A 14,769-nucleotide genomic window follows, 5' to 3' on the forward strand; every position below is an offset into this window, starting at 1 on the left:
GCTCCGCTGCGTTTGATGCAACTTTGATTATGTCTCAGCCACGCCTGTATTGCCACACGGACATCGCCTTTCCTAGGTGTTGCATTTGGGCAACATTTGGGTATGAAGACTCCGAAGCACAAAGATGCAAGCGATGTTCTACAAATGTGGAAAACAGATTGGTCCCAAAGATTGAACTGAATGGAAACCAGTGATCATAGAGAGGAACTGAAACATGGGAACGAGATTAAATGATAAACACCGGGGTTAACCGTAGTCTTGGGACGAACCTGTGCCGTATACAAAACGCATAGTCCAGTGATGAATGCCCCTTTCTTTGCTTTCAAGCTACAGTTGCATTCCATGTGCGTCGTTTCCATCGCATCGTTGGAACGTTAACGCTTACAGACTAGTTCTTTAAATTCAGAGATTATCAATGCCAACCGTGCGCGTTAGCCCCCGGGAAACTGAAAAATCGGATCTGTCGCTTCCACACGCGACGGGGGTTGCCCTCGTGTGCGGCATACTCGGAGGGGCTGCTGGCCTCTTCTTCCTTGCCTTGATTATTTGCTGTATCATGAAGCGTCGGCGAACACAGAAACATCGGTACAAACATAAACCGCGTTCCGTTGAACCCTTCCCTTATCAAACTACACCATTCGATATCCCGGAATCGAGTGGCCTCGCGCCCCTTCTTCACAGCGAATCTCATCCTTACTCGCGTGACTCTCTTAACTCGATTGTCCGAGTAACATTTCACACATTGAGCGTTGGGATTCCCCAGCTGTTCTCCCTTCATCAGTTGACGGAACATCGAAATCCCCGTCTGTATCTAAATATTAATTCAGAAGCTTCGTATATCCTGCAGTTCGCAACTCAGAGGATCCTTCCAAGTCAATATTACACACTTTTCTCTGTTGTCCGCATATTGGGTAGTCATCATATTCAGGAACATGTCGTTATCGCTATCGCTCTATCACTATTCGTTACACCCTCGGATAAAAAGATCCTCCAATCACAGATCAATAAGAAGACGGATGCTTCAAGAGCGTCTAGAAAGACTTCTGATCAGCCAGCACCATAGTCATAGGGCGCGAGCCACTTACACCACCATCGATCAATACAGTTTCTCCGGTGACATACCAATTCGCGAGCAAGAAGAGCGCGAGTGATCCAACGTCGCGCGGTTTACCCCATCCTTGTTCGACGGGAACCTCAAAGTCTATTTTAGTATCCGGCGGAACAACCACGACTCCGGACTCGTCAATTGGAGCACCGGGAAAAGACATCTAAAGACAATCAGTGGAAGTACAGCAGTCATCGGGAAGTAATAAATCCGTACCGCACTAGGGAAAAGGCCTGGAGAACAGATTTAATATTACAGAACGAGCGATGGGACACAAAGAAACTTGCCTGGTGCAATTCCATTGACTCTGATACCCAGCGGCAGCAGTTCATGAGCGACAGAGGAAGTAGCGTGCCCAATGGCACTTTTTGAGAACATATATGGATATGAGAATCCAGCGGTTGACGAGTCCTGTGTATCAAACGATGAGGATGGAATCGGTAACTGAAACAAAGGAACAACCTTCGTCCATCCATTCATACTACTAGTCATGATGATTTGCGGCCCGAACTTCTTGGTTGCCGGATCATCCGACAATTTCCATTTTTCAAGCAACGGCAAGAAGGCGAACGTCAGCCAGTATGGTCCGACAGCGTTCGTATTGAGGGTATCATTGAAAGATTCTTGAGTGATATCATCGAAGAAACTCGAGACATACGCAGATGCCGTGGAAGCTGTTGGACGCTTAAAGCTGCCTTTAAGGATGCCAGCATTGTTGAAGAGGGCTGTAACATGGCGTTCTCGCTTCCCAACTTCATCAGCCAGACGTTTGGCTTCTGACTAAGTCAGAGTCAGCAAACGTTTCAATCAAAACTTGCTTAACACACACACATACCTTTAAACGGATGTCTCCCTCAATTCCATACATTGTGCCGGCACCGGGGATGTTAGCAGCAGCGGCATTGAACTTGTCGCAAGTTCTACAAACATTACTTCGGTGCTGAACCATCTGCACAGAGATGACTTACTGGTCGAGATCGGCCTGTGATGGTCCGACAATATACACAGTGGCACCGTTCGCGATCAGCGTTGAGCTAATCATTAGCCCAATTCCCTGCAGCACGACAAAGCATGAGCGGATATACTCGAAGATTAACAGAACGACTCACGGAGCCTCCACCAGTGATAACTACGACTGTACCGCGAAGGTCGAAGAGGTTGACTGCACGAAGATTATCTAGAGAGAGAGTCGACATGGTGGGCAGTGGGAACAGAACACAGTAAGGAATCAGTCTTTTATATCCAGCGGGGGTGTTGACGTTATTTGGCGGCTAGGCTTGCGCGTCGTCAGCCGGTATTGACTCAGCGCTTCTACATGTACCACGGGGCCGCTGACACAGTGTTCGCTCGTCTGTCACTGGGATGACTGATCATGCGATATTACTGTCGTTAGATGTTTTCCGACCATCGCAAAAGTACTGTGAAGCGACACGCCAGATAGATAGTTGAGCCATGTTCGAAAAGGCTGGTGAGTATCGTGTGTTTACTCAGAGATCGACGTTCAGCTCCCAGCCACCGTCTGTGTGCGACAGCATTCATTACCTTCTGTACACATTATCCGTCTCTTCGGCTGGCCAGTACGTAATGCTTCGTATTGGAAACACCCAGCAGTCCATGTAAGCAGTCGACATCTCTTCTAGAAAAGCAAAAGGCCCTATTTCAATGGGCGAGGTAGAGAAGCTACGTAGAGATGGCATAAGTCTCAGTTCTCTCTTCTTAAAGTAAACATGCTTCAAAACTCACCAGAACAATCCGTCAGCTCTACTGACGTTCCATATGTCCCGCAGAATCCACGGAATCCGTCCAAGTCGGCTCTCTAGGCTTCCACACCGGGACGATGACGGCTTCCAGATGGAGACGGTTGCGGACATCGAAGTGCATTCTTCTTCGTATCTTTTACCCGCCGGACCTTGGTGACGTCCGGGACCTGTGTCTACGAAACATACAATGGGCAGTAACATTAGAGCAGGCTCTCCGTAGGCTCACCATCAAGGATGGATGTGATGGGGGTGACTGAAATCCTGAGATGTACGTGATGCTAAAGCGGCGGATGTTGTTGACTGGGTAGAGTAACATTTGGTGAATACTTTAGTTGCTAACAACACCCTTATATGCTTCTTTCAGTGTCTGTACTCTGGGCAGTAGAAAAAGGAACATTGATACTACGAATTTTTGCACATTTGGCACTACACAGGACACTGACCCAATCCCTGAACAAAGACTTTCATGTGGGATTTATTAGGTTCCGCGTTTGCCTTGCGTCTGGAGAGGAGCAAGGGTTGACTGCCTCGCAAAAGAATGCGAATGACTTCAACACCCGTGTGGCAGCGCACAAGTTTATTTGCCGGAGGAAGACTGGTGTCGTTATTTAATCGACCTTGATTGCTTCTCCGTCCTATATTGTCCTATATTGGTGGGGACATGGCCCGTGGAATTGAATGTCCTGTCTTGCCTACTAAAATCAGTTGCCCTGCAGTAATAATAGAGGCGAGCTCACCAAGACCTCCACCGCGGTGATCCTGTCTGAGTCTTCATTCTTAGGGTATAGGCTTTTCATAGTGCACTTCTAGCACAGTATTGACGGCTGCACACAAAGCGGCACGGCGCGGTCTCGTGGCCACCCAGTCACGAAGGAACGGTCAACGCCCGATCACGTGCCACGGTCTGATCCTTCTGAGCATGACAATGCTTGCTTCCTTGATTTTCTGCTACAGTCAAAGCTCTCTTAACCCATAATGATCATAAAGCCTCTGTGGAGAGATGCCATTATAGGTCAAATCTGGAGGCTCCCAAAATGTTTGTATATTGTTTCTAAGCTTGTAATATACTACAGCAGTCATTCATGGGTAAAGGAATCAGTAATTTCAGTCTCCTTTAGTGCATTAGTCTCTTCAAGTCTAGTCTTGCACCCAAAAGAAGCCAAAACAGCCTCCAATTGTCAGCAAATGGGTAATATATGCTGTCAACAAATTTTTAGATAGTTATGACAACTTGCATTGTATTATAATGAGTAGGGTGAGGATCCAACAATGATCATGATCAGCATCAGCATCTTCTCCATTCATATCCATAAGTTTTCTGGCAGTATGTGATTGTTGGTGATCATATGACTTGGATTCTAATAATGATTTTTCTTTGATAGCAGTAACAGCATAACTATCCAGCCACTATTTATGATATGGTGGGTTGTTTCTGTCAGTGTATGGGTTAGCAGAGCAGAATTTCTCACTGAAAGATATGGGCTACAGAACCCATTTACCTGTGAACAGGGTTGGTGGATCCCAAAATCTATGGTATCAAGATTTATGGATTAGGAGAGTTTCAACTGTACTGGCACAATATTTGCTGAGACACTATGTTATAGTACAGTATTCAAATCATACCTACATTTCATTATTTCCATATGTCATATCCAATGATTCCAAACTGTTCAACATCTTATATCTGCAATGCACCAATACAGATATTCAACCACTCTTTGAATATCTCAGCATACAAATCTATATTCTCCTGTGAGAGCTATTTTTTTTCTAAAGACCACAAAAAGTTAATCTGACCAGTGTATTGCCAGCATATAGAGATGATGAGCAGATGAGTGATCTAGATAGTGTGATATTGTCCTAAGATGACTAATTCATCAGTGAGTGTGCCTGTCTCAGAGACAAATGGATTAAGGATATCCATAGTATAATAGTCACTGATAGAAGATATCATAGGTATCTGCATGTGGAATGTCATATTGTCATGTAGGCTCTCATTGAGTGTGAATTGCTGGTCTATCTTCTGCTAGAAGACTGCAGTTCAGTCAGACTAATAGACAATAAGAAAAGAGAGGAGAAATGAATAGCAGTTATCTGCTGAAGTGCTCTGTATAATAGAGTTGCTCATCTTGATGATGCTATTCCAGAGAATCTCATCAGTATTCTAGTCTTTGCTCTGATTTCTGCATCCTAATATTAATGCTATCAGCATTCATTGGAGGCTGTATAGTGTTCTAGTATTCACATCTCTCTCCTCCTATGCAGAGTGGTATGAGTGAGACTCTTTTTTATGATGATCATCTGCTGATACTCATTAATTCATGTATATAGTTGGTATTTGCACAAGGACTCTGGTCTCAGCAACTCCATATGAGTGTATCATTTGGACAAATATAAAGAAGTAGATCTGACTTGTGGTTTTACTCACAGAGGATTTTAGTAACTTCTGTGGTAGAATATCATTTATGATGATTTTATAGTCAACTTTACTGTATCAAAATTTAATGCCAGTGAATGGCTTGATATTATAGATGACACTAGTGCTAAATACTTTGTCTTAGTTACTATATGAATTCTGTATCATTGATGCTCTAGTGCAGATTCATACTAAGGTTTGTTATTAGAAATATCATGATGGCTTTGCTTTATGAGATATATCTACAATAAACTAGACATTAGTTGCACTTGGGCCCAAACATGACTTGGTGAGAGAATTGCTCAAAATATCAAAGATGGAGAAGCCTCATCTCCATCAAGAAATGTACCTTTCTTTGCTGGAGTGGTAAATTGCATTATATTTATTTATATTTTATCTTAAAACTGACACTTAGGTTCAATCTGGACTATGCAAAGTACAGTTTTAACATGTGGCTCAGAGGGCTTGCTCACAATGCATTTAATTCATCTAAACTTGAGCTGTACATTGGGTGTTTAGGGATTAATGACTATCTTGTTGATTTGCAGCTGCTTCAAATGTTAAAATTGATAACAATATATGAGTCTGAGATCATAGTGAGAGGGCCTCTTTTATTACTTTAGAGAAGAGGTATCTGATCTCTTGAATAGTGGTGTGACATTGGTGGGCCCAACAAAGTGCTAGAATTTGCCTCAGAGTTCTATAACAATGCACCAGCTAATGACTGGTGAGTAACTATGAACAACTGTGAGTTCTATTCTATAGTCTTGACTGGTTAGTGCTAATCACATGTCTGACAGAATGCAGAGCTGTACCAGATTTTGAGACATAAGAGTACTTGACATTCAGTGCAACCCAGCTATGAGCATGGAAGAGCAGTGAAGAGATGGATCTATTCAGTTATGGATTGAACCTGCAGACCAATGATAGATAATACAAGAATGTGACAACAATCATACATTTGCTCATGGATATCATCTCAAAAAACAGAAACTAGTATAGAAGATCTGTGTCATAGAGATGTGATATAAAAACTGACTTTGCATCTGCAGCCTCTGTTGGAATCTGTGAGAGAGTACAAGCAATCTGACAATCTGGCATGCTGAGTAAGAAAAGAATCTGAGAGAAATTGAAGGAATTAGATAGAAACTACTAGAAAAGGAGTAGTCTAGTATAAATATGAGAAGTCAATGGAGAAACTCCTTAGGAGTTTGTAACCCAAAGACTAAAAGTCTTAAAAGCATGTGCTCTGAATACAGTCCAAATCTCAACAGCCTCCTTGATATCAATCCTACTACAGAAGAGGTTATCATTTTGATTATAGAAACTAATCTTTTAGATACCAGATGTTGGCTTAAATATTCTGGCTGATGTATTTATAATATCATAGGTATTTTATGCTCTAACTAAATGCTGTCAGGCATTTTATGTTCTTGTCTCCACAAAAATATTAGTTCCAAGATTTTCAAGACATGGATTCAACTTCTAATGTGCAATTCTTCATTATGCCTGCTATGTTCTGCATTGTAGTTCTCTCTGAGCCAGAGGATTAGAAGATTATCATTGACAAATGTCTTTCATTGCTCTCTGAGGATGAGATATGTTAGAATAGCAATCTTAAGTGAGTATGAGAATGTACTTAAAGATATTACATCAATCAGCAGCAGCTGATTTGGATCATGATTAGAACTTATATAGTAATTTGTTGAAAGCTCTCAAAGTAGTATAAGATGTATATAAGTACAATGTCTCTCTCTCAAGAGGCTGATTAATTCCTTGTACATTACTCTCCTCTGTACTTTCAACAGGTTATAGGCTCTGGCCATCACTGAACTACTTATATTATCATATACTTCACACACTCTCATATTTTATATACATATGTAGAACCACATGGATAGCCAGTCTATGTACAGAATTAACCTCCTTAAGAGTCTGAAAAATTATCTGACTTGGAAAATCAAGATGAGACTCTAGGACATGAAGTTATTGGAGTAGGCAAATCCAAGAGCTTGGAAAGAAAAACTATTAAGATTAAAATGATTGAAGAAGACAAGATCACTCTAATCACACTAAAAGAGTATATCCACTATCCTGATGCACTATTCAATCTTATCTTGCTAGAGCATATCACAGATGTCAGGTTTAAACTTAAATTCAAAGAGTTCTGAATAGATATTATCTCATCACATGGCAAGACAGTTAGTCATAGAGATAAGATATCAAAGCTGTATAGCCTTGACATTATTGCCTCAGAAATAATCCAGGCCTATACTATGAAACCAGTCTGATTATAGCTAAAGTGATATAAAATATTGGGTTATTTACATATAGAATCAGTAAAGAGACTGTTTAGGAAGAAAATGATCAAGAGAATGAATGTAGATGAGTCAGCTGAGCCTCAGACAGATTGAAAAGCCTGCATAAAGGCCAAGCATCATATCAAGCCATTTTCATATAAAGCTGAAAGAGATCACACTGAAATAGGTGAAATGACATTTTCAGATCTGTAGAGACTATTAAGCTCAAGCAACACATGATCTAAACATGTGATAAATAGATGCTGTATTGAGTTTGTATAGTTATGCTTAAGTTCACTACATGTGTTTGTGTGGTGTTATATCTCAAGGCCAATTACAGATCAGCTTCAGATAGAATAGTGAAAATAAACTTTAACTTGAAGCTGAGGATATACAGCAAGAGCTACACTACTTATATACTGTTTGGAGTTGAGTTAAATATATCTCTACTTATTATGTGTTTCTATGCTATAGTATTCACTGCCCTTGTTCATCACTACCAGTACAAAAGAATATTATCATGTTGTCAAGGGAGTTAGTGGATGTTATGATTTTTCTATCTTTTCCTTGACTTAACCCTTATTTATGCTTAGTCAGAGTGCTAGGACAGATGCTTAAGACTGTGAGACAGGCTTAATCATCACAATAAGCCAAGTTCATCTTTGTCTTTCAATGTGACAACAGTGCCCAATAATGCACAATCATCCTTTTGTATACAGTAGCAATGCCCTAGGACAATGGGCACAATGGACCCAGCAATATACAATAGATAGTAGTAGTATTAGCAGATTCTGTATAGTATTTAAGACCACTTGCTCTCACTGGTAATCCCCAGCTTCAAGCTAAAGTTTATTATCACACCAACTCTCTCTTAAGCCAATCCTAAGGCCTTGATGCATTATGACTAGAAATCACAATCAGTGAACTCTGATATTCCACTTGAAGTGCAAAGTGACATCAGTTTATCATATGTTTATAGTCACATGCAACTTGGATCTAACAATTAGCTTGAAGCTTTCTTTTTCCTTTCCTCATGTACTATAGTGTGAAGGAAACTGAATGCCCTCTATCAACACATCAGACCCAAACTTTGACTGAGAGTTCTTCAAACTCCTTACATCAATCATTAGAACACTGTTAGGATTGTTGGTGATCATCCAGCTGTATCAGGAATGTCATTCAATTACTGCTTGGGCCATCAGACATTACAACAAGTTTCAACACATACAACATATCCTTTGAAATGTAACCCTAGATCTTCCCCTACATGACATCTCCAAATCCTGATGAACATCCCACCAGCCTCCAACAAGCCCCTTATCCAAAGCCAGGCCTAGCCATCTGTATCAAGAGGATGTTTAAGAAGAAGAAAGATATTGATACTCTTTCAGAAGAACTAGCCAAGACTGCAACTCTCACATCACAGGATTCAGGAATCCTTGGGTCTTAACCCCTGTTCCTGACCAAGAAATCATTTAGGAGAATAGCTGATGACCCTTCTCCAACCCTTTCAGTGCTTCACACACTCATGGGATTGCTGACCATGCTCAAGATTCCCTCAATGCCACTCAGATGGCTTCAGGATCCTGCAGCATGACATCTCAAAGCCAGTCTCAGAGCACCTCCAGCTTGACCCACAACTCTATCAGAACAAGCAGTGGGATGGAGCAGGCCCTCTCAGACTGACTCAATGATGAGTGACAATTTAGAGAAAACAGAAATGAAATCATTCACTGGCTATTCTCCATCTGGAACCTTAACATTCTATTTAATTATGATGAGGCCCTCTGGCAGGAGGAGCAAAGACAGTGAAACACTCTGCAGCCAGTTTGTAGTGAGCTTGAGGGGTGCATCATTGACAGAAGGAGGCAGGCAGTTGAAGCCACTGAGTATGATCAGCAGCATTGGAAGCAGCAGCAGAACATCGAAAGAGCTCAATTGGAGAGGGCTAATGTCTCCAACTGGTATAGACTCTGGTCTGAGGTCACATCCATACTTGCACCAGTCTGTGCTGACCAATCTCTCTTGACTTCAGTCTTTAGAGAGCCTAGTACTACAGACTCCAATCCCTGGGACCAAGTGCACTAGAGAAACATAGAGGTTCTCACAGTCAATGAGGCTCAAGCAAGGAATGACAGAATCCCTCCTCCTGCTCAGGATGATGTTTCAGGATCTTCCAAATGCTTCCTGACCCCTCAATATTCCTCTCTCCAGCAAACCCCCAGTGCCAGCACAGCATTTGGAGATGACAAGTCCATCCTGAGACACTATGGGTTATGAGCATCTGATAATGCTCATATCCCCACTCATGCCCTCTAAGGGTTTCTCAGGAGCTGAGTGGTCAAGCAGCTCCTTGATGATGGATACTAACAGAACATCCACCTCTATTATGAGCAAATGGAGGTGGCATGAGTGTGAGAGAAAAACTGATATGATTCTGACATTAGAAGTCAATCTGCCACCATCTATATCAATGCATCAGACTTTTTAGGCCCCACTACTGGGCCTAGTATCCAGTCAGAGCAGCAGGTCAACAATGACAGTACAACTGCTAGGAGGAGAGGAGACTTTCTATGACCTGCCTGCCACTTTCCCCTCAGAGGAAGAGGAGGATGAGCCTAAAGAGGATGAAGAAACTAAAAGCAGCAACCTGCCACATGCCAGCAGAGAACTCACCTATGGCCTCATAGAGGACATGGGTGAAGAAGCATTGGAAGAGGAGATTCAGAAGGTGAGGACCCAGGAGTATCAGAAGACATATGAAAGAGGGGTAAATTTTCTATAGCATAATACTAACTGATTAGCATTGCACATGGGACAATTATATCTTTAATCCAAATCTAATAAATATATAGAAATATTGAGACATATGACAACAGACTATGCTGTCCAACAGTACAACAAGAACTATCCTGAGGATCTGGTTAGCATGCCCTCAGAATATCAGCTGCTATCCTCGATCCAACCAATGCCATAGTCATCTCTGGTCACCTCAAAGTGAGCCATGTACATGGCCCTGTCCATCTGAAGCATGTTTTCATATTCTGTCTCTTTCTCTCAGTCTATGGCAACTTGGCTATTCTGAATCTGACTCCAGCTGACAAAGCCACCAAGCTTCTATTGAAGCTTCTGGACTGGCAAGAAAAGCTGAATCCTAGAGGCCCAGCCTCTGTCTGATGAGGCAACCAGAAGTGGAGCAGAGAAGAAACTGGCTCAGAACAACCCTAAAGCCATCTGACTAGGATTCACAGTATGAGATAGCATCATTGTCTGAAAAGAAGTAGTGCTGCAAGAGAGTCCCATTGCAGAAAACAACTCCCTCCATTCATTCTCTGGGCCTCCACAGAAGTGGAATCACCCTTCTTTTTCTGAATGGCCCAATCTAATGGGTATGTTGCCCAACAATGCAGCAGTCCTACAATGCAAACCTGATCTACTATGCAAATCCCAACCATTCAAGGGAGCCTCCAATGATATTGACTGATTTCTGGTCGACTGTAAGCAGTACTTTGAGGTCTATATCAGATACCTCAGGACTGACATGAACAAGATTGTGTTTGCAGCTTCTTATTTAGAAGAAAAGGCAAAGACCTGGTGGATTCTGATCTCTCTGAACTTCCAATCATCAACTTGGGAGCATTATCAGTATCCCTTATGGCCAGTGTTCAAACAGATGTTACACAACAAGTTTATTGATCTAGCAATACAAGAAGTATACAAACAAAAGATCAAAGACTACAAGATAGGTGACAAGGTGGCCACAGACTATTTTAATGACCTGGAGCATCTTGTGAAGCTCACCAGTGACACACCCTCTCTATGTTCAGGCATGTAAAATTGCAAAAATTGAGAATACATAGACTGTATTTCAGTCTAGTAAGCATGTAACTGAGAATAAAATAAGAGCACACAGAAACCTAGCCATCATAAGGCTAAACTGAAGTAACAAGGAGTAGAGTGCATAGCCTAGTAGCAGACTAATACCAGAGGGGTTAGACTGCATGTGAGATTCTAGCACTTGGCCCTAAATGCACCAATACTATTACAAGAAGGCATGCTAAAAATAAAAAGAATATGATCAAAATATGATCAGCAATTCTGATCACATTGATCAATGATGCACTGATGGAACATGCTTTAGAACAGAGATCTGAAACCCAAAGAAAGGTATCTGAATAACTGAGTGCTGAACAGAGAAATACAATGATGGCAACAAGAGGATAGATAGAGGAATACTACTCTCAGAGATGAATAGTATATGTACTGCTCAGAGACTCACATGCATACTTACAGTGCTTTAGCATGCTTAACACAGTGAGGGACCCCACATCATACTATGGTATAATATATACCATATTAGATAAGTTAATTAATATATGCCAGGCTAGAAGTGGTGCATTTTATATGCTGGAGGGAATATTGAGACACTGGAGAAGAGAACATAACTATTGTGGCTGACTTCAGATATGGGAGATAACTCCAGGAGTCCAGAACAGTTTACTGCTGTCAGGGATATGTCACTGAGGTAAGAAGAAAGTGAGCAGACCTGGCTAGGCCAGCTAGCCAAGATTAGCTAGTGAGGAAACATTGTGCGGTCCTGGCCCAGAAGAGAATAAGTGCAGCAACTGTGATATGCATATGAATAATACCTGCAGGATCTAGCATGGAGTCTTGCACTTTGAAGATACCATAGTAGGATTGTATTAGTAAGTACCATAGTAGAGTATTTAAATACTATATTGTAGGAGTAAAAGAGAGAGCTTCTGACCCCCACAGTTGCAGTGTATTAAGCACAGAAAGCCTTGCACTCTGACTCTGAGTTTGTGTTTGTAACTTCAGGCAAGAGAATAAATGTATTATTGAACATCTTAGAGAGAGCTGTGAGAACTAAGTGAGGCATCAAAGCTTATGAAGGACTTGAACCTGGTTTGATAAGAGGTTTTGGATTGTGCTCTAACTTGAGAATAAGAGAGTGGTGTCTGAAAGGCATTATCTTGAGTTTTTGAGGTATTTGTGATGTGCAATGCTATAGGTGGCAGAGGTTCAAACTCTTTGGCTTGATTAGTGTGTGCTTTTGTGTTATTTTCACAGATTAGCAGAGGTTCAAACTCTTTGGTCTGTCAGATGCTGTTTTATTGTGTTTTGTGTCTCTGGATCACATAGGTTTGAATTCTGTGAGTCTATGATCAGTTTTGGAAACTTGTGAATAGAGATCTGTGCTCTTTGGCACTTATAGACATGTTTGTGATTGGTTTTTGCTTAGAGCATGAAGCTTTGAGTCATGTATTGTGTGTGTTAGAGATTTTGAGGTGATCTGAGCTGTGCTTAGGACAATTTGGAGAGTTTTGTGAGAGTGTTTTGACATATTGTATTGAGCTGCAGTATCCTTTGCCTTGAGGCCCAGCAACACCTGTTGCCATCTCTTGTTCTGATAAAACAAAAAGCCTTGAGACTTAGAGAGACCTTGGACTGTTGTAAGTGCACTATTACTGTTCATGTGCTGTGATCTCATTGAAGAGAACAATTATATTTGTTGATTACTACTTTTATCATATTATAATCCCCTTATGAACTAAGAGTTTTATGTATATGTTGGTGTGAGCATGGTCAGTGAATAATGCTCTGCTGTATCCATTTTCACCTTGCATGCACTCAGAACCTCTTCACCAGCATCTGAGATGACATAGCAAACAATGGGCAAATAGTTGAGACCCTCAAGAGAGATATCCTCTCTTCATACATCATGATGATCTCTGCTATCAGTATCAAAGCATTGATGTTGGTAGAGTATGATGAGTGGAAGGAAAGGATCATTGAAATGTATAAAGAGCAACAAAGGCAGAAAGTGGAATAGTTGATGCTGCAAGATTATATAAAGAAGTCAACACTGCTAACCCTAAGTGCCTTCAAGCCATCAGGAACAACTGCCAGGAAATCATCAGGAACTTCAACAGCTTCAGCCTACAGCACACAGAAGATGGCATCTGGAACCACTTATACAGAGGCAGAGAAGCTGATAGATATAGATTGGATGAAGAAAGAAGGGAAGTGCTTCAACTGCAGACAGAAGGGCTATATAGCTAAAGACTGCTCAAAGAAGAAACAAACCAGAGAAGACATCCATGCCCAGATAGCCAAGCTACAGAAAGAAGAAGAGGAATTCAGCATAAACATGAAAGTGGAGGAGGTAAAAGATGGGGCTGATCAGTGAGTGATTCCACTGGATTGGTTAAAGACATTCACAGTGTATCTATAACAGCTGCTAGTCAGACTGACAGTATCTCTGTAGTTACTCCTATGCATAATTTAAACATACATTTGAATATACCCTGATTATCTGCTCAACACACCAATGAATTACAATCAAAAACTCAAGCATATAAAGGCCAAACAGGGACAGCAAGCTCCACCAGCTGGCTCAAACCATTCAAAACTGAGTGGACTTGGCAGGCCATCAAAGATGCTAAAGATGAAGTGATGACAAAGGCAGTGCTCAGAAACTGGATCCATCAGACCTGAGCTGAGAAAGTAGTAGATGAGATAGTCAAAGAAATAAAAAAAGCCAAACAATGCCAAGCCTTAGAATAGCTCAATAAGCTCTAGGGACTCTAGAAATTCATTCAATGATCACAGACTCTCAGATGTGACCTTTTGACCAAGGCCCAGATTGAGATGCTCATATCTTGAAGCACTTATGCAGTCACCACTATAATTGATAGTGGCTGCACAGGAAGTTCTATTAATCATGCTTTTGTCAACAAGCACCACCTTTCAACTTAGGCTATGGTGGCCCCAATTCCAGTTTATAATGTGGATGGAACCAAGAATCAAGCCAGTTTGATTACCAAGTTTGTCAAGCTTAGACTCACAATTGGTGATCACTCTGAATGAATTGACTTAGCTGTGACTGACCTCAAGACCAAGAAAGTCTTTCTTGGCTATGATTGGCTGATTCATTATAACCCACTAATCAACTGGAAGACTGGAAGGATCACATTTGCAAGATACTGATGTCAGAAAATTCTATTTAAATTATCTGATGAGGACCCTGAAGATTGGTGGGATGAAAAGATGGAAGATGGTGAAATGATCCTTGCCATAGACTTGCAAAAGGCAATTCACATCCAGGCCATTCATCATGCCAATGATTTAGCTGCAAAGGCCAATGCAGGGAAAGAGGAGAAGACA

At 41.4% G+C, this 14,769-nt stretch overlaps 3 protein-coding genes across 3 annotated transcripts; 1 reads left to right on the forward strand and 2 right to left on the reverse strand.

Moving 5' to 3' along the window:
• Positions 1 to 271: 271 nt before the first annotated feature.
• BT62DRAFT_928826 (uncharacterized protein) lies at positions 272 to 877 on the reverse strand. The gene is made up of 2 exons (XM_043185584.1): positions 407 to 877; positions 272 to 344 (listed from the first exon to the last, which is right to left on the reverse strand). Exon 1 carries the CDS (start codon positions 791 to 793, stop codon positions 413 to 415), a length of 381 nt encoding a protein of 126 aa, XP_043043538.1. The 5' UTR covers positions 794 to 877; the 3' UTR covers positions 272 to 344; positions 407 to 412.
• A 20-nt stretch (positions 878 to 897) lies between these two features.
• On the reverse strand, positions 898 to 2,472 carry BT62DRAFT_621059 (NAD(P)-binding protein). The gene is made up of 8 exons (XM_043181633.1): positions 2,215 to 2,472; positions 2,074 to 2,159; positions 1,941 to 2,025; positions 1,568 to 1,885; positions 1,393 to 1,516; positions 1,322 to 1,338; positions 1,086 to 1,268; positions 898 to 1,031 (listed from the first exon to the last, which is right to left on the reverse strand). Exons 1-8 carry the CDS (start codon positions 2,299 to 2,301, stop codon positions 1,002 to 1,004), a joined length of 930 nt encoding a protein of 309 aa, XP_043043539.1. The 5' UTR covers positions 2,302 to 2,472; the 3' UTR covers positions 898 to 1,001.
• A 3,090-nt stretch (positions 2,473 to 5,562) lies between these two features.
• Positions 5,563 to 6,113, forward strand: BT62DRAFT_917574 (uncharacterized protein; the record flags this gene model as incomplete). Its single annotated transcript, XM_043184050.1, has 4 exons — positions 5,563 to 5,570; positions 5,697 to 5,877; positions 5,932 to 6,008; positions 6,047 to 6,113. The coding sequence occupies 4 exons, from the start codon at positions 5,563 to 5,565 to the stop codon at positions 6,111 to 6,113; spliced, it is 333 nt and encodes a 110-aa protein (XP_043043540.1).
• Between the last annotated feature and the right edge of the window lie 8,656 nt (positions 6,114 to 14,769).

Source organism: Guyanagaster necrorhizus, assembly GCF_019112545.1.
Source record: "Guyanagaster necrorhizus MCA 3950 unplaced genomic scaffold BT62scaffold_5, whole genome shotgun sequence".
Classification (NCBI taxonomy): Eukaryota; Fungi; Basidiomycota; class Agaricomycetes; order Agaricales; family Physalacriaceae; genus Guyanagaster; species Guyanagaster necrorhizus.

What these genes read in the sequence shown, in the direction of transcription:
- BT62DRAFT_928826 (XM_043185584.1), bottom strand. Translation starts at nt 793, where the DNA reads ATGTTCCGTCAACTGATGAAGGGAGAACAGCTGGGGAATCCCAACGCT.
- BT62DRAFT_621059 (XM_043181633.1), bottom strand. Translation starts at nt 2,301, where the DNA reads ATGTCGACTCTCTCTCTAGATAATCTTCGTGCAGTCAACCTCTTCGAC. An exon ending in GTATGAATGGATGGACGAAG is followed by an intron (nt 1,517 to 1,567) that starts GTTGTTCCTTTG and finishes TTTGATACACAG; the next exon opens with GACTCGTCAACCGCTGGATT. An exon ending in CTGTATTGATCGATGGTGGT is followed by an intron (nt 1,032 to 1,085) that starts GTAAGTGGCTCG and finishes AAGTCTTTCTAG; the next exon opens with ACGCTCTTGAAGCATCCGTC.